General features: G+C 56.2%; 6 protein-coding genes across 6 annotated transcripts; 3 read left to right on the forward strand and 3 right to left on the reverse strand.

Moving 5' to 3' along the window:
• Positions 1-658: 658 nt before the first annotated feature.
• PHYSODRAFT_489736 (hypothetical protein) lies at positions 659-1,099 on the forward strand (the record flags this gene model as incomplete). Its single annotated transcript, XM_009525012.1, has 1 exon — positions 659-1,099. The coding sequence occupies one exon, from the start codon at positions 659-661 to the stop codon at positions 1,097-1,099; it is 441 nt and encodes a 146-aa protein (XP_009523307.1).
• Positions 1,100-4,074: 2,975 nt separating this feature from the next.
• Positions 4,075-5,457, forward strand: PHYSODRAFT_259556 (hypothetical protein; the record flags this gene model as incomplete). Its single annotated transcript, XM_009525013.1, has 1 exon — positions 4,075-5,457. The coding sequence occupies one exon, from the start codon at positions 4,075-4,077 to the stop codon at positions 5,455-5,457; it is 1,383 nt and encodes a 460-aa protein (XP_009523308.1).
• An 847-nt stretch (positions 5,458-6,304) lies between these two features.
• Positions 6,305-8,281, forward strand: PHYSODRAFT_259420 (hypothetical protein; the record flags this gene model as incomplete). Its single annotated transcript, XM_009525014.1, has 2 exons — positions 6,305-6,317; positions 6,807-8,281. The coding sequence occupies 2 exons, from the start codon at positions 6,305-6,307 to the stop codon at positions 8,279-8,281; spliced, it is 1,488 nt and encodes a 495-aa protein (XP_009523309.1).
• A 6,967-nt stretch (positions 8,282-15,248) lies between these two features.
• On the reverse strand, positions 15,249-16,535 carry PHYSODRAFT_251686 (hypothetical protein; the record flags this gene model as incomplete). Its single annotated transcript, XM_009525015.1, has 1 exon — positions 15,249-16,535. The coding sequence occupies one exon, from the start codon at positions 16,533-16,535 to the stop codon at positions 15,249-15,251; it is 1,287 nt and encodes a 428-aa protein (XP_009523310.1).
• Positions 16,536-16,573: 38 nt separating this feature from the next.
• Positions 16,574-17,728, reverse strand: PHYSODRAFT_259662 (hypothetical protein; the record flags this gene model as incomplete). Its single annotated transcript, XM_009525016.1, has 1 exon — positions 16,574-17,728. One exon carries the CDS (start codon positions 17,726-17,728, stop codon positions 16,574-16,576), a length of 1,155 nt encoding a protein of 384 aa, XP_009523311.1.
• Positions 17,729-17,833: 105 nt separating this feature from the next.
• Positions 17,834-18,238, reverse strand: PHYSODRAFT_328702 (hypothetical protein; the record flags this gene model as incomplete). Its single annotated transcript, XM_009525017.1, has 1 exon — positions 17,834-18,238. The coding sequence occupies one exon, from the start codon at positions 18,236-18,238 to the stop codon at positions 17,834-17,836; it is 405 nt and encodes a 134-aa protein (XP_009523312.1).
• Between the last annotated feature and the right edge of the window lie 781 nt (positions 18,239-19,019).

A 19,019-nucleotide genomic window follows, 5' to 3' on the forward strand; every position in this document is an offset into this window, starting at 1 on the left:
ATCTTAGGAATAGTAGAGGCGCCCCTTCAGGGCGCCCGACAGAGATAACAAACAACAGAGCAGAATTTTCTAGCTCCACAACACGTGCACGCGCTTCCAGTAAGTCCCTGCACGGGCCGGATTATGTCTGCTGTCAGCACCCGAGAGGCATAGCTTGTAGGGTGTTGACTGGTAGCGCCAAGAGATTAAGGTCGGCCCGGGTTGGGCGCGTGTCTCGCCAAGCGCGAAGGAAAAGTCTCGCCACCGCTGCGAGCCGGTGTTCCCGTACATCCCGGGCACTGATTGCTGAGTCGAGAAGCCTTTGCTCTCGGCGACCCGTAAAATCCCGCGAGGGCCGTCGTCCGTCCTTTGGCGGAGGGCACGGGATTTCTAATTCCGGAGTCAGGTAACTCAGCTGGCTTCCGTGATTGACTGGCTTGGGGTACTTGGTCTCGGCGAGGACGAGACATCACTGTCCCGGAAGGGCCGAACCGCTGGGGGACATCTCAGCGCAGGCCAACAAGGGCCGACTAGCTCGGCTGTTGTTGTGTTTGTAGCTAGGGTGCCACATCTGACGATTTTGTGCGTGCTACTACACCACAACTGGTGCCGCGACCCGGGAGCAGGGTGGTTTGTTTTCGTTGGTACCAAGTCCACCAAGTTTCGAGTACTGAGCAAGATGGTCAAGGGGAGAACTTTGCCGAGCTGGGCCAGCCCAGCGACGGCTGGGGATTCGCTTCACACAAAGCCGAACTCAGCTGGCGGAAGGATCGCCGACATGACGATGGAAGCGGTCCGAACCGTTCGGTTTGGCGACGACTGCACCCAAGACCGAGGAAGAGATGGAAATATCGGAGATTATGATGAAGAATTGATGAAAGCCGAGTTGCTCAGCGGGGTAGCTGAGTTCTCGCTGCATGTTGGGCGCATGGAGAAACCTCGACGAGCCCAACAAAACCTCGCAGCCGAGCTCGGTGACGATGCGGACGACGACAGTCAAGCCGTCGCTCCAGGGGACCGTCCGCCCCTGATACAACGAGCGACGAGGGCATCCAGCGCGAAATGCCCGAGTTGGGATTCGATGCCGAACGTCTCGTGGGAAACCTTTCCACTCGACTAGGGGCAATCGAAGAAATGTGAAACCCGTCTGCAAATGGTGCAAGTTGCTGATGCGGTCTAAGGCTATTGCACCAAAGTGATGATCCGCCGACTCAGTGAAGACAGCAGGCTGGGTCGAGTCGAAGAATGATACTGCATCAACTGTATGGATTATATGAATTACATGATATCGAAATGGAGTGAGCGAAGATGGAGCTGGAAAGCAAGAAGCCCATTCGCCGGGTTCGTTGGAGTCGGCGCGAAGTCTCAGCCGAGTTGCCGAGCTGAGCGGTTAAGCCCAGCTGGTCTGACAACGACCCAGTGAAGAAGCTGAGGGAGGTGATGGTGCGTCTGCACAGATTGAGCGAGTCAGCCGTCGATGCCGAAGCTGTGTTGACTCGTCACTGGGTCCGTGAACACGCTACCCACTGGGGCACTGTGTGATATGCGGCGGTACGATCGACACCCTTGGGTACGACCGCCGGGACCTCCGACCAAGTCGATGAACGATCTTCCCGTTGTGCGCTCAAGCTGAAGTGGAGCGCAGGTGTGCTGACGCGGAGCTGTGCTGATATGGAGCCACGCTCAAGCAGGAAAGCCGAAGCGAAGTCAAGTTCGCACGATGTTCCAGTGAGGCCGTAATCACTCCGTGTTTACCGAGAGGCGGCTAGCCGAGTCGGTCGATGCGCGGCGGCGGTGAACAAACCGAAGTTGCAGCAAAGCTGGACTTGAGCAAAGCTCAGCGGAGGCACGCTGGGCAGGCGCGTCGCCGATAATGTCGACGTGCCAGCGATCTCGAACGGGAGCCGAGTTGATCCGTAGCTGAGCAGAAGCAGACACCTGCTTTGAAGATGGACTTCGACTTCACTCGATCCGACGTAGGGCTACCATCGAGTTTATCTGCGGTCAGCCTGAAGCCGAGTCGGTGAAATCGCCGAGTCACGGCGTCGCAAAGGTGTACCCAACATCCAAAGCTGGACTGAAGAGGAATGGATTCCACGCGGCCGCGGTCGTATTCACATTGAGCCAACATCAGCAGAGCTTGGTCAGGGGTCGAGCATAGCCAAGTCGAAACACCCCTTCAAAGCGCTGATACTTCTGACACGATGTGGGAAAGGATTTTTATCCGCACCCATGTCTGACCGCTGGGATGGGACGACCCTTCGCCTGACTGTGACTGGTCGCAGTGAACAGGAATCCAGTGACGTGGAGTGTGACATGTGGATAGTGGATGCGCATGGTGGATTTGGCGGGACCCGGTGCTTGCAGTAAGCATGGGCTCACAGGATCAGAGATGTGCCCACCGGATGAGCGCTCATATTCGGTGTGGAGTAACACATCCTGTCCGTCCGCCAACTTCCCTGACCGCAGGATAAGCCTAAGGCGCGCAAGTGCAGCCAGTGAACGTATCCTGGCTGCTGCCTGCATTGGCTCCGTCAAGACATCGGACCAACCCCCAAGTTCACCATGCCCACCATGCTCCCATGCGCCCAAGACCTCGCTGGACAAAGTACACTGTTTGCCGGACTGGATCGTGGTGCACCCGGTAGCGACGCACCGGATGCCAAGGTGCCGTACCGAATGAAGCCGGACCGGATGATCAATTCGGTCTGACCCCTGGTGCCCATACTGGATCGTGACCGCACCACCAACAAGTCCAGTACTTCTGTGTGTGTTGCAGCAATCCAGGACCGGATCGACCAAGAACGTCAAGCGACACAGGATGGCTCACGTGATTAGACGCAGAGGTCCAGTGCGGATTTGATGAGACGCCGTACCCACGTACCTCTGTCGCCAGATGATGAGTGTTGCCGAAGGAACGTTGACGTCGACAAGTTGCCCGATAACCAAGCCAAGTCAAGCATACCCAAGCTCAGTGCAAGAAGATCGAAGTCCCGTGCACAAGGTCGAAGCATATCCAAGACAAGTCAAGTATAGTGAAACCTTTATTAGAAGTCAGTGAAGTGAAACAGATAGCTAGCCAGACGTAAGATCAAACAGAAACCAATTTGCCGAGAACACGCGGACATCTTTCTTCGGGCTGGGAATTCCCCTTGACATTGACGTCTTCAAGAGCTTATACGTGGGATCCGCCTTCGTGCGATCTTAAAACGGAGGACGTTTCAAGGCCTCACTGGTGTTGCGAGCACTGGTGTAGTGGGGACTCAAAGGTACCAAGGCAAAGTCGGCAGGGACTGGGGTGTCGCGCCCTGGAGTGATCTGTGAGAGCTTTATTTCCAATTTGCGTGCTCTATCCGGGCATCCATTTCATATTCCATCCTGTGTGTCTTAGGCGGTAGAGGTAGTCACCCCCGAGACTGAATTGATTGACTACTGTGTGATAGGATTGACTTATATTTTGTATTGTTCCCTCACTCTGTGAGGGTGGTGCGCGTAAGTGAGTGTGCATCCAGGGTTGACCAGTGCCTTGGGTGACGGCTCGTAAGTTGAGTGGCGTATAGACCCCCCACCCAAGGGTCTTAAAGAATAAGTGGTGGCTGTATATTTTGTGACGTTTAGCTCGGCATTGTATTTCTGTGTGTTGGTTATACTGAATTGTGGATCTGACTGTGGTCCCTTCGATTCGGTCTGACTTTCTGTTCATTCGGTGTAGTTTGTTTCAGGAACACACCCAGCAGACTCGATTCTGTATTTACAACAACTCACTCGGTGAAGTCCGGTCCGCCAAAGGTAAACGATGCCTATAGGGGTTGACACAAGGACACACGCCAAGTCCAAGCGATCCTCCCGGCCCCCGGTTCACATCCTGTGCTCCGAGGACTATCGGATTGCAGCGGATATCTCTGGTACTCCGAACCGATTCGGTCCGGCATAGTGCGCTATACACCTGGACGATCAAGGCGTTCACCCGCCTCGCCTCAGCTGGTGCGCGTGCCCGGATTTGGTTGCCTAGGATTTCACCGCGAGTTGTTTGTTTGTATATTGATTTGGTCTTAAGGGGTGTTTCTACTGACTGCCTGGGCTAACAGTTTGGTTATGACTGGAAGGAAGGAAGCACGTGAAGGTGGACGCAGAGGCGGACGCGGTGAGGCGTCGCGTCAGTCGCGTCGAGGACAAGGGCTGCCGCCGGAGGAGCACAAGGCCCTGGACGACGTTGTCCGGGAGGCTCGGAAGGCTGGCGCGGAGAAGCGCAAGGCGGCCCTGGAAGAGAAGAAGAAGGCGTCGGCGGCCGATCAAGATCAAGCGGCCCCGGAGTCCTCCGTTCTGGATGCGCACCAAGCAAATCAGGATGAGGTTCCGGAGGCGGATTCGACCGGGTCTGTGCCGGCCGGCACCGAATGTGTCCCAGACCTGGTGACGGGACTGGATGAGGGTGAGTCCGCACAGAATGATGAACCCGCCCAGGCGTCTGTGGGAGGTGCCGATGAGGTTGAGCCCCCGGCTGAGGATCGAGTTTCGGACTCTCCCCAGCCGGATGATGAAGTCGAGATTCTGGACGAAGCCCCGACGATCAAGCACGAAAACCCACTGTCGACTGTCCAAGAAGACGGCGTACTGAATGACGAAGCCGAGATCCGGTCTGCGCTCGCGCAATCCAGTCCGGCCGCGACCGCCCAAGCTCCCGCGCTCAAGATTGAAGCCCAATCCAGTCCGGCGCCCTCGGATTCGCGAGGACCCGACGAGACCAAGACTCAAGTGAGCGAGGCTCAGGCGAAGGCGTACGTGGCCGAACAAGTGCGTCGCTGGGAGCAGCATCGTGAACGCGCTACCGTCCCGCTCAAGGTGGAGTACGCCTGGCCCGAGGCGGCACCCGACTTCACCGAATGGTGGACTGCCGCGCTGGCGACGTCGAAGTACCTGTCGGACCGAATGGTCATGGCGAGTCAAGACGCTGCGTGGATCGCGGAGCTTGGTCCGGTACGGCTGGAGCTGTGCCTGGCACAGGACGTCTCCGGCATCGTGATTCCGCCGAGCATCCTTTCGCCGCGCGAGTGCGTTGCGCTCATCCAGTCTCTCCTCTTCGCTGCCGGTTTCAGGTTTCACAACCTGATCCCGATGTGGTTCCAGTCGCAGTCGTCCAGAGTCGCACCGAGTCTGGTGCGCTCTGTGGTCGAGGACGTCCAGCATTTCCTCGCGTTCGAGCTGATCGAGTGGCGCGAGTTGGCATCCGGTGTGCCCTTCAAGATCGTACTGGGTGCGCCGGACGTCCAAGACCAGACCGAGTCGAACGTGGGAAACTCTGGATCGACACTGTCGCAAGCTGCGCGAGCACCGATCCTGAACTACCATGCGGAAGACAACGACGGAGATCTATTGATGTCGGATTACGAAGCTGGACTATTGGGTCGCGAGTTCGTCCTGCGCCTACGAGTGGCCGGACTCCGGAGGACACGATTCATCTCAAGCATGCGGCCTTAGGGACCCCACGCGAGGACTACCTGCGTAAGTGACGACTCCTCTCGCTCCACGCACGAATTGCAACACCAAAGCCACCGCTGAGTTTCCTAGGCTCAACAGATCCTCGATGCCAACCCCCTTGCAGATTGAGACTCGTCCGTTTTGCCCGACGAGAACCTGGTCCGAATCGCGAAGCGTTTCTTCTACTCGCCCGGCGGCTCCAAGGTGTCTGGACGATTTTCATCATGACCTATCAAGGTCGGTCCCGACTCCCTGCCGCGCCGTTTGAGGGCTCACTCCATGCCCCAAGTCGTCTGGAAGACTTTGTGTCAAGGTCGGTCAGACCCATCCAGATGATGACTTGTCACACTTCGTGACTGCTTCGCAATCCCACTGGTGATCAGCTCGCCAGCCAACTCCTTTATCGCCCGCAGCAGAACAGCCAAGCCCAAGCTCATCCAAGCCGAAGCCAGACAAACAAGAACCCAGCCATTCCGCCGCAAACTTCCGGAATCGGCCGTTGATCATCTCACGTTGTTCTCGTCGACGTCTCGAGTACACCAAGATGCTTTACGCCGCCATACGTGCGTTTTTTCGGCTGCTCACCGAATACCGTTAACCCATGGCGGAGCTCTCCCGGTGCGACGAACTGTCTTAGTTCCAGGCACAGACGTTTCCAGCCGACCACTCCCCCGGTCCGACCGTACTGCGTCAGCGACTCTGAAGCTGCAGCCACCTTTGTTGTGTGGACATCTGCCTCCCCCCGCTCACCCGGGCAGGAATCAGACTGCGCTTCGTCGTCTCATTAAATTCGCACGCCCAGGCCGAAGCCCCGACGCTGATACTCGTTTCCAAGTTCTTCGACATCATGACATCTCCAGGTTGGTATTCTGTGTCCCCCTCTCATCCCAGGGCGGAACTCAGGCCGCAACTCGAAGAATCTCTCAAGAACACAACGTCCGGACCGAAGTCAAGACTACGTTCTTCAACGACTGCTACAACACGCTGCGCCCCCCGTAAGGTTGAAGTCTACATCCAGCCCCCATCCCCCTCTCGCCGGGACAGGAATTGGAATATACTACGCAAGCTCGCAATCAAGATCAACGGATCAGTGCCCAAGACCGAAGTCCTGGACCCATCTCCACCAGGTTTCCAGCCGGGGTTTGTACCCCCAGACATCCAGAGCGCACTGGACCATGCATCGCAGGCCGGAAGCTGTTTTTTAGAGAGGAGGTCTCCTCTATATACGCTAGCCTCTTGCGGAGAATTCTCCCCGCGTTCTACATATTTGCTACTTTAGGTTTGGAATTAAGTCAATGTAATCAACATTCCCAGCACGTCTCCGATGTCGACGCTGTAGGCGCATGAAGTGGCGGCCGCCATCGAGAGCGCCCGCGCCGAGGCAGCGCGCCTGGAGCACGAGCGCGCCGCCGCCGAGTTCGCCGAACGCTGGAGACAACAGGAAGCGCAAGCCGAAGCCGAACGAACCCGATGGGTCGAAGATGTGCAACGGGGACTTAACGCTCAACTGGATTTATTCCAAGAGAAGGTCCACCAGATTGAAGCTGAGCGGGAGAGGGAGCGAGAATCTTCCCGGAACATTCAGCGGTTTCAGGCCCACCAGTTACACAACCTTCGTCCAACACGCCAGGAAAATTTAGCGGCTCAAGCAACATCGGGATCTGATTCGGTGTCGCATGTGAAGACAGAGACCGGGCGTGAGACATTGCACCCAGTATCCAGTGCGCCTATCCAGTCTGGTCAGGCGCCCATCCAGTCTGCGACGCCGCGTACCGACGAGCTTCTAGCAGCCCAACTTCAGGCGACGATCGACAGCGTTCTCAAGGCGAGAGCAGCCACGGGAGCCAAGGCGCGCGCTGGTCAAGCTGCGCCGGCGAAGGACAAGCAGGATGCCCCCGCGAAGGACGCGAAGAAGGTGCCCGTGAAGCAGGAGCCTGCCAAGGATGCGAAGGACACCAGGTCAGGACCGCGCAAGCGTTCATCCGGTGGGCGGAGTCGCGGAAGTGGCGACCCCTCCGGATCCGACTCGGACTCGAGCTCTGATGACGGCTACGACGAGGGCTACAGCTCAAGCGACTCCGACGACTCGCTCGCGAACGTGCCCACGCACTCCACGTCGGTGACGACGAAGGACGGCAAGACGGTGATGAACTTCCGGCCGTACGTGAACTCAAACTCACTCGAAGACTTCGACGACAAGGCGTCGTACCATGAGCGGACACGATGGTGGGAGCGATTCCTCACCTTGACCGTTCAGGGTGGTTGGACGGACAGCATGAAGGTGTACGAATTACGCCTGAAGCTTCCTACATCCGCTCGCCACTGGCGTGCACAATTGCCGAGGCATGTACGAGGCGACTGGACCCAGCTATCCCATGCGTTCAAGCGCAAGTACTGCCGGTCCCGGATGTCCGACTCGGAGAGGTACTACACGATCGAGCAAGGACGGACTGAATCGGCGCTTGACTTCTTCTACCGACTGAATGCGGCCGCCTGCAAGGCGAATGTGGAGTTCAAGAAGTCATCTAGGACGCGTGAGATGCACATCAAGCGTTTTATCCGGAAGCTGACCGAGTCGAAGCTTCGATCCAGTCTGAAGAGCCAGTGTCTACACAGCATCGACGACCTGGAGTTCATTCTGCGTCAATACGAAGACGATCACCAGGACAGCGGACGTGAGAACTCGGCATCCAGACCACGCGACTTCCGCGCGGGCAACGTGCATCGAGACCGCGAACGCGAGCGATTCAGACCGAAGGGTCCTGGCCGCGCATACGTCGTTCAGAGCGAGGATGAAAACCACTCGATCACCTATCCATATTAAAAATTAACACGAAGAGGATCGTCATGTGCGTTTCCAAGACGAGGTGGATGAACACCGAGTCGAGGTCACACCAAAGCACGACTCGGTCCCTCCTGCCTCGACACGACCGGTGGATCCCGACCTGGTACCGCCAGTGCTGGATGAAGGTGTACTACGTGACGCAGTGTTCAGGGTGATGACGGGCTCAGGATGGAGACCGCCGCCACCTGGCCAACAGTCAGGGGCGTCTCGATTCGGTCAGCCCTCCGCGCCGCAGTCGCCGAGAAGAAGAAATCCTGATTGGAATGAATTCTGTGAGAAGTGCGAGAGGCCTGGACACCGACAGGAGAACTGCTGGATAGACATCGTGTGTGATCGCTGTCACCGACGCGGACTCCCGATGCGCGTGTGCAAGGTCAACCCGTGCAGGATTTGTGAACGATTTCATGAAGGACCGTGTGAACTTATGAAGACCATCGAAGCACTGAAGAAGCTGGCACCAGATGGAGCACTGAAGGACATAGCGAAGAACCTACTGGATCAGCTATTAGATGACAAGGCGAATTCAGGGGGGCCGTTAAACCACTAAGCCCGCTGGGTGGGGACCCAGTACGCGCCGGGCTGAAGGCCCCTGAATTGTGTGTGTTAGCCTACGTCGGACCAGAGCTGAGGATCAGCCACCAAGATAACTAAAAATGCATGATTTCTCTGAGCAACGATGACCCGATTCAGCCTGACCAAGTTGATGATCGTTCTGGATTGAGCCGTTCCGAATTGCGAGCACCGGATGGACCGACCGAATTTCGGCTGGAACCGGGTGAGCGATATGGATGGTGAGTTGATCATGAGCCAGACAAGGATTCGCATGAGGTGGCTACGGTACATGGCGCAGTGAACGACTTCCGCTTGCAGATTTTGTTGGACACCGGAGCGTCGGTGAGTATGATCAGTTTGGATCTTGCGCGTAGACTCAAGATCAAGCTCAACCGGCATAAACAGATCAAGGTGTCCGGACTGGGTGGCAAAACCACTTACATCTCTGCTAGCACGCAAGTCAAGATCACGCTCGGATCGAGAGTGGTGTACGTCATGGACATCTGGGTTGCGAATATCGGTGAAGGTGTGGACGTGCTATTGGGTATGAACTTTATGTTCTGTGCCGGCGTTCGGTTGTGTGTACGAGAAGGACTTCTGCAGTTACCGGATGAAGAGCCTGTGCTCATGTACGGGGACAAGGTGCAACGCCGACAAGGAATGAGGTTGCCAATCCAAGCACCAGAGACCCTGTACCTTCGACACGGTGAGGAGGCTGTTGTGCGCATCTGGTTCGGCCAAGCCAACCCACAGCGAGAAGTGGTGTGGGCTGGACGTGGTGATCGCTGGGTGACCAAGATCGTGTACGGAGCGAAGTCCTGGCCCGAGGCAGTCAAGGTCGTAAACATACAATCTCTGGATCGTGGCCGGGACCACGCTGGCCTACATTGTGGAGTATGGATTCTTCCCGACCGTAGGACGGTTCGTCCGTCCAGGATCGAGGGCATACAAGGAGTGGCAGGTGATGATCTACGAGAACACCTTGTCCAAACAGGGTCAACTGAGGGAACAACGTCGGCTGCAAGCACTCTGGGATCGTGAACCGCCCGCCGTGGAGCCTGCGAAGTACTCATGGCCGACCAAGTTGATGCTACATCCACATCCGGACGGGAAGAAAGACGTGACGTGTTTCACCTCGGTGTTGCAGAATCCGGTGACCGAGTCGGACAGGATCGTGGAACTCGGTGAGGATCCGGTCGTGGAGGACCTGGTTGAGAAAGAACCGAGCTTCAAGCGCATAACACCGCTGACGAAGGAACCAGAGACTGATCCGACTGTGAAGTCTAGTGCGACTCCGGGTGGTGCTGAGGACTTCACCAGTGACACCGAATCGGATGACGAAGAGTTTTTCGAGGCTGTCGCACCGGATGAGGATGTTGCACAGGATGGAGATGACGAGGACTTCTTTGACGCGGTTACACCGGATGAAGACGAAGTGTCGGAAGACGCACCAGATGTGACCGACGAGGATGTCTCCGACTTACCATCCGGTATCCTGCCCTGCACTCCGGTGCAGAAACTCAAAGAAGAGTACGAGCGGGTCATGCGACTAAGTGTGGAGGAGTTGGACATTGAACCAGCCGTGCACATTCATGAAGGGAGCGATCTGCTCTCCCAGCTGCGAGACCAACTCGCACTCCTCCCGGAGGTGCAGGATTTAAGTCCCGAGTGCGACATTGACAAGGCTGATGTTGGCGAACCTGGCGTGAGCACGCCGGATGACGAACACCGATTACGTGGCATCCTGAGGTGGGTGCAATGAAATATGAAAATGTTATTTTATTTAATTATGATTTAAATTATAATATATTATATCAATTTAATAAAATAATATTTCAAACTCTTTTAGAAAAAATAATTTAATTAAAGGTCGTCCAAATAGTTTTACCTATTTTTCAATCTGTTCATGGTTAGATCACTCAGTTTCGGGTCTTATTTGTATAACTAAAAAGCTTTTTAAAACTTGATTTATCTACGCCTACTTTATTAAACCACCTGTGTCGGTTTAGGGTACGGTTTTTAATTAAAAAAGCTATTTCCTGAAAAATTAATAAAATTTTTGTCACTTTTTTATAAAAATTTAATTTAAAAATTATCCCATCAAAATTTGCTTTCGTCAAATCTTTCTTAGGGGCCGTTTCACTCTATGGGATGTTCCATCACCTGCCCCAGCTCGCGGAGTCGTTTGCGATCTGGATGTGGGAGACGCTAAGCCTGTCACACAGAGGGCACGCTCGGTCGCGCCACACCTTGCGATGAAGGTGTACGAGTTGCTGAAGGAGTTGTTGGAGACTGGATTGATCGAGACATCTACGTCACCCTGGGCGTCACCGATCGTGATCGTGCTGAAGAAGAACGGGGTCGACATCCGGATGTGCATTGATTACCGGATCGTGAATGGGTTCATCCAGTTGTCCAACTATCCTCTCCCGCTCATTGACGACCTGCTAATCGGGTTCGAGAGCGCGATGTGGTTTATGAGTCTGGACATGGCCAGCGGCTTCTGGGCGATCAGGATGAAGGAGCGAGCCAAGCTCATCTCGGCGTTCGTGTCGACATTCGGTCACTACCAGTGGCGACGCATGCCGTTTGGTCTGAAGAATGCTCCCCTGGTGTACCAGCAGATGCTCAACAACTGTCTGTGGGGCTTTGTTCGACTACCACCTGGTAAGGAAGCTCGGGGGATCAGGACGTACTGGATTATCTGGGTTTGAAGCCGCAAGAGGACAACGTCGCAGGGAGCGACACCGGATCGGATGACGAAATCCTGTCTGACCGACGTCTACCCGCGCTGACAGACCAGATGACTGTGTTCCAACGTAACATCCCGGCGCCGATGCAGATGGGCCCTGTCCTAGGACGGAGCTCGTACATTGACGACATCGCGCATGGGGCGCCTACGTGGGATCAACTTTGCATCGATCTGGATGCGCTACTGTTTCGGTTGCGGTATTGGAACATCTCTGTCAGTCTACAGAAGAGTGAATTCGGTAAGCGCTCGATCCCGTATCTCTCTCATGAGATCAGTGCAGAAGGACTCAGGGCGACGCCGAAGATCGCTAAGGGCGTACTGGATCAACCATTCCCGTCTATTCTGAAGGGGATCCAGTCCTTCCTCGGCAGTCTGAACTACTACCACAAGTTCATAGAGGATTTCCCGGTGGTAGCTGCAGTCCTGTACGAGCTGAGCGACGACCAAGTGCGATCCGGTAGGGACTTGTCGAGGGCGAAGGAAGCGTTCGAGATCCTGAAGCGGAAGATCGTGTCGACCCCATTGCTACGTCATCCGGACCGGACCAAGCCGTTCGTCATCATTCCTCACGCGAACCAGTGGGCAGCCTGTGCAGTCCTCGGTCAAGAGCATGACGGACTGATTCAGCCCGTCCGTTTCACGGGGCGTGTACTGAATGACTCGGAAGTCCGATATCACGTTGCGGAGAAGGAAGTCATCGCGATCATGAGAGTACTGGATGTATTCAGCACGATCCTGGAAGGATGTTCGATAATCGTGTACACCCGCTATTCGGTACTCAAGTGGGTGATTCAGTCCAAGTCGGCGGATGGACGTTGCGTACCATGGGGCGTCACTCTTTCCCAGTGGGACCTGGAAGTTCGCCGAATTCAGCGAGATGAAGACGGTCTAGCCGCTATACTCGGTGCGGGTATCATCCCCCGAGAGCACTTGGACCGGATCGCAGAGTCGCTGATTCCAGCCAAGGGCGGGTCAAGCCACCACCGGTGGTGAGCATGGAAATGTTGGTCGCTGACTTTGAGGGGATTGTGTTAAGCTTCGATGGAGCAGCCAAGACGTCGACTCGCCAAGGAAGCTGCGGATGCATCCTGTGGAGCCTGCCTGGTTGGAGCGTACTGGATGCACAAGGTTTCATCCTGAGTGATGTCACTGTGAACGATGCAGAATATCACGGCTTACTGAATGGACTGACCATGGCACTGGATCGGGGCGTTCAAGACCTGATCGTCTCGCATTGTGATACAACAAGTCCAAGGGCTGATTAACTGCAACCAACCCAACCTTCAACGACATCTGGCTCGGTGCAAAACTCTGGAAGGACGATTCAGTACGCTTCGGCTCGTTCATGTGAAACGTGAATACAATTCGGCCGCGGACTACCTGACCTCCAAGACGCTGGCGCTGGGTATCACGTGGACTGTCCAGGATGAGGAGGAACGAATCCATCTGCAGCGAGTGTCAAAGATCCACGAAAAGCTGATGAAGCCAGTGGTTGTGGCGCAGGATGTGAGTGAGGGAGTTCAGGATGCACCAGATGGATCGGCTGCTAAGAAGGTGGTGACACCGGATGTGGGGTCACCAGACGATGTCGGACAGGACCCCGGTTCTGCTCCGTTACCTCACTGTGCTCGAGTCATGGCGGTCCTGACCAGATCGAGAACACAGGAGCAGACAGAGTCGAGTGGCCCATTGGGTCCGTTGGAGTTGCAAGCCGAGAGGTGGCGCAGGATTAAGGCACACCAGGATCAGGATGAGTTCATTTCGGAAGTCAAAGCGTATCTGAGTGGCGACCTGGATCGATTCTCTCCGAGGCGGCTTCGCAAGATCGCGAAGCTCTCAGAATTGTTTGCACTGGATGCCAGAGGCATCCTGTATCGACTCGCGCGGACTACTCGAGATCGACCTCGGGACGTACAGGATGAGCCACGTCTTGTGGTGCCACAAACCCTGCACGCTGACTTGCTGCATTACGCTCACGAGGCCTTTCAAGGTGGACACCAGGAAATTACCCGCACCCACGAGCGGTTACGCTCCGAGTTCTACTGGCCCGGCATGTATGCCGACGTGGGACGTTTCGTGAAGAAGTGCGTTGACTGTGCAAGTGGAAAGGGGCGACCTCCCAACCCTGGACCGTCACCTGGTAACATCGAGCCCAGGCGCCCGTTTGAAGTTGTGTCGATGGATTTTGTGACGCACATGCCCAAGTCGGCACGAGGGAACACCTTCCTACTGCTTTTTCAGGATTCATTCTCTGGTTACGTGATGTGTAAACCCATGTCGTCTACTACGGCACAGGATGTAGCAGAGGCCTATGAAGAGCGAGTCTTCCGGAATTTCGGTGCGTCGTCGATGATCAGACACGATCAAGACCCACGTTTCATGAGTGAGGTCTTCACTCGGTTTCGGGAGCTACTCGGCAGTCGTCAGCGCGCCACGTTGGCATATCGTCCTCAAGCGAACGGCCAACAGGAACGTTCGGTGCAGACCGTCATCCGGAGCGTCCGCGCTTACATCGCTGAGTCTGACCAGTCTGACTGGGACGATCACGCTGAGCGACTGATGTTCGCCCTCAACACCTCGTTCGACGCGACCCGATTGGACACTCCATTCTATCTGGTACACGGTTGGGATGCGCAAGGCACGGTGTCGGCGATGTTAGGACCGAAACCATCCAGTGTGCCTGAACGCACTGCGTACGAGTGGCGTCGGAAATTTCAGCGCGACTACAGCTACGCAATAGCCTGTGCCGAGGACCTCCAGAGACAAGCGAAGCGAACACGATCGGAAGAACAGACACGCAAGTGGAGAGAATTGTCCGAGACACTGAAGACAGGATTTGAGAAGGGTGATTCGGTATGGCTCTACATCCCGAAAGTCCAGACCGGATTGAGCCTCAAGCTGGCTCACATGTGGCATGGGCCGTTCAGGATCGAAGAGGTATACGATGACTTCAGAGTGAAACTCAAGATGGAGGACACAGGATATCGTGTTAACCCCTGGGTACACATCAGCCGCCTCAAGCCTCGCGCTCTGTTTCCGAAGCGACCTACCGCGGAACTCGATCTGGATGATGACAACGACTTCGATGCAGCCCTGCTGCCCGAGGCCAGCTGGGAGCTGGACGAACGGAATGATGAGTACGAAGTGGAAAAGATTCTGGACCTCCGGTGGGCCAAGCGCACTCGTACTTCCAAGAGATTCCGCGAGTACCTGATCAAGTGGATACGACGATCCTGAGTGGTTACCAGTGACCAGGCTCAATTGTGGTGCGCTTCTGTATGAATTCAATCAGAGTGCCCGTGCTAAGGCCAGGTTCCAGTCTATGCAGGCTGGTGATGACCACCCCAGTGTCTAGTACCGGATTGAACACTCGATCCTGACCGCCGACGTGTGACCTGACTGAAACTGAATGTGATATTGATTGTGAACTGTCGACGCTGAATTTGTGGAGAATTCGAGTGGAGTAGTGGAAAAATGAAGATACCGACTGAATCGACCAGTGACTGCGCCCCTGAATGGAGTGAGCGACAGAATGACGAGCAGACGGAACGAATGACATAAGACTAAGACGAAGGAGTGAGGTGATGAACGTGAATGGCATGACATTGTGGAGATTAGCTTGTGGCTACACCGAGTGTGCAACTAGCTACGGTGATCAGCGCAGACCCAGTTGTTGGCACGCTCATCGGGAGACAGAAGCATTTTCCGGATGTGCGCCGGACGATCCGCGATGATCCTATCGAGGGTCCCCCCTGTCCACTGGATGTGAGCCGGTTCTTCGCGATCCAGGATTTCGAGCTGCTCGGCCATCGTGTACGGCTTCCCATCCGGTTTCTTCTCGGACTTGTCAAACAGGATCCAGGGACAGACCTTCGCAGGATACACCCAGATGCCTGGCTCGTACAGAATCGTCTTCGGGGCTCCTGCTTTCAGAAGTTCGGTGATCAACTCGGCGTATTTCTTGATGGCAGGATCATGCAGACCCTTGCGTTTCTTTTTCTCCTTCACCCCATACGACGAGTCCTCCGGATACGTCACCCAGTGTCCCGCGTACCAGATGACCAGCGCGTTGTCCTTCATGAACTTCACGATTTTGGTCAGCACGACGTGGACCTTCACTCCCAAGGCGTAACGCTTGTGGAAGAGGAGGTTGATGACACGACGCTTGTACATCCGCTCGCCCGGTCGGGTCTCCATGATCGCCCGGTACTCGTCCACATTGAAGCGATCCTTGAGTGGCCCCGTCCCGCCGTTGTGGCTCGGTGCGTAGTCAGGGAAACCTGCGGACTGGTAGACGGCGTAAGTCGTACTGGGTGCAAAAGTGGTCAGGATGCCCTTGTGGCGCCACGAAGTGATGCCTCGACCCGGTTCCTCGATCACAGTCAGCTCTTCAGGAGTAAGATCTTTCATCTCCTTGCGAGCGAGTGGAGACTTCTTGCGTTCATCACCAGGTCGAGACTTCTTGCGTTTCTTGCCAGATCCAGTGGTGGCTGAATCCGATTGAGATGACACCGAACTAACCCTGCGCTTGGGACGACGAGTCGACGGCAAAACGAGATCCGGTGCAGCGTTGGCGTCCGGTACCTCCGTGTCATCCTGCTGTGCTGCTGCCTCACGAGCTTCCATCCGGTCGATCTTGGCTTGAGCCTCCTCGCTGGGTTCCCAGTTGCCATCACGATCCTCGTTGTCAACGTCCTCTTCGTTCTCGTCCAAGAGCAGCTCACTGTCATCTTGTGTGGGGTCCATCTGGTCGGGCCACCGATCCGGTTCGAGGCCATCCTGTGCGTAGCGATCCAGTATGCTCTCCGCGCGGAGGAAGTATCGTTCTGGCACGTAGGTTGTCCAATAAGCCTTGTCCAGTTGGTTCCAGTACATCATCTGAGCCAGCATGCAGGACAGATCGTAAGGATGGAACAGGTGATGGGCCATTTCGTCACTGTTCAACAGAGTCGTGGCTTCCGAGTACGTCAATCCAGTCCGCATGGCCAGCTGAAGATCCGTCCGAAGCTTGCGCCACACAACGGGAAGCCCGGCGAGTGAAGCGCATGCAAGGTTTTCATCGACTGAATATTCTTGGTCCATGGGGCGCGCATCTTCCTCGTTGGATCCCAGGCTATGGGGCGATTCACGACCCGAGCCACCGCCTTGTGACGACGCTTGCCGCCACTGGATCGACGTTCTGACGAGGAAGTCTTACCGGGTGGAGCCTCGCCTGTGACATCCACAATAGTGACGCGCTTGCCCCGCGACCCTGTGCTGCCCTCACTCGATTCAGACCCGTCGTCGCCCTTCTCTTCCGTGTCGGTATCGCCGTCGTGTCGGAACTCGAACGGCCCGGGATCGGTGAATGCGTCATCTGCAGAGGTGACTGAGATCAGAGTCTGCCATTCGGTGGGGGGCGTGGTACCGGATCGGTGGTGCTTGAGCAATTCCTCCAGACGCTTCCAGTTGCCAGTCACCTTCGTCTGGTTCCTGTTAAGGAAGTTCATCATGCGGTCGACGTTAAAGACCTGAGACTCGAGGGACTCGACCCACGTACTGGATGTTTTGAGCTTGAACTCCAAGGCAGCAATTCGGTCTCGTAGCGCTTGTTTCTCGACCTCGTGTTCCGCCATGAGTTTATTGAAGTCCGCCCGGTACCGTGCCGCTGTTGCCTCTTTCGTCCCTTTGAGGTCATTGAAGACAGCTCTCCATTGTCCCTGCAGCCGCGTGACGTGAGCCTCGAACTGGGAGCTCTCCTTCTGGGCGGTCAACAGCTTCTCGATCGTGGACGACCCGGTCGCCTGCATCTCCCCGCGAATGGTCCGGTACCGGATCAACAAGCGGCGCATGAACGTAGTCATACTGAATGCACGCAGTGCCAGATCGTGAGGATCGTAGACCGACAAGATTGATGCCAGCTCACGACGCATGTGGACAGAGTCGAGCAGCGCCTCCAACTCGGTCGGACTGGGTGGTGGCCCGGCACGAGGTCGAAGAAAGAACTCGTTCACGTCCTCGGCCTCGCCCACCAGCTCATTCAGGTCCGCCAGGTCCGTCGCTGAGAAGCATTCCATCGTGGTGAGCACTTCGAGACCAGCGTATCCGTCACGCATGTAGCGGTCGTCTTCGAGGTGACGCATGTGAGCAGGAACCCCAACGAAACGAAACGCGCCATCCGGTGCATACCCACTCGGTGCCTCCCAGCTTGCGGTCATGCCCGGACTGGATGGTGGCGCAGGATTGCGTCACGCCGGAAGGCCGCTACCCGCAGGCATGTTGAGCGCCTCGACCACGGACAGGACTCGCTCAGGAATGCTGCGTTGCTTGGCTGCCAGACACTCTTCCATCGTGTCGCCCTCGGTCTTCAGGATGCGCCCACTGTGTTCGTCGCTGTTATTGTCAGACGCCTCCGACGGCGCCTTGCTGTGCGAGGGATCGTCCTTGCCGTCAGCGCTGGACATCTCGACGTCGCCATCAACTTGATTGACGCCGCCAGAAGACGTGCGCTCGCCGCGCGCTTCACCGGCGCCTCCGCCTGAGCCCGAGTTGGCACCCGCAGCGCCCTCTCCAGCTGGAGGGGCGTGCGGAGGTTGTGCCGGGCCCGGCAGTCCGCTGCCAGGCGTCCCCGCATTGTCGCCGACCTCTTCCATGGCGGTGATGAGTCTCGCGATCGAAAATGGATTGTGACGTGAAGCCGGCTGCTCCCGACGGTTTGATTGTGATGTGTGGAGACTTGCTACGGAGACGAGACGATGGCTAACTTGAGCTCTGGGAAAGAGCCTTTCAACGGTTATGCGATTCGGTACCCCCTTCCATCCGGAGTGGGATCCATCGTGTGTAGGTCTGTTCATGTCCTGTCACCTCGGTGGCAAGATCCTCTGTGAAAGAATATGAGCAGAGGGGCGGTTGACACGATGTGGGAAAGGATTTTTATCCGCACCCATGTCTGACCGCTGGGATGGGACGACCCTTCGCCTGACTGTGACTGGTCGCAGTGAACAGGAATCCAGTGACGTGGAGTGTGACATGTGGATAGTGGATGCGCATGGTGGATTTGGCGGGACCCGGTGCTTGCAGTAAGCATGGGCTCACAGGATCAGAGATGTGCCCACCGGATGAGCGCTCATATTCGGTGTGGAGTAACACATCCTGTCCGTCCGCCGACTTCCCTGACCGCAGGATAAGCCTAAGGCGCGCAAGTGCAGCCAGTGAACGTATCCTGGCTGCTGCCTGCATTGGCTCCGTCAAGACATCGGACCAACCCCCAAGTTCACCATGCCCACCATGCTCCCATGCGCCCAAGACCTCGCTGGACAAAGTACACTGTTTGCCGGACTGGATCGTGGTGCACCCGGTAGCGACGCACCGGATGCCAAGGTGCTGTACCGAATGAGGCCGGACCGGATGATCAATTCGGTCTGACCCCTGGTG

This window comes from Phytophthora sojae, assembly GCF_000149755.1.
Source record: "Phytophthora sojae unplaced genomic scaffold PHYSOscaffold_3, whole genome shotgun sequence".
NCBI classification, from domain to species: domain Eukaryota; phylum Oomycota; class Peronosporomycetes; order Peronosporales; family Peronosporaceae; genus Phytophthora; species Phytophthora sojae.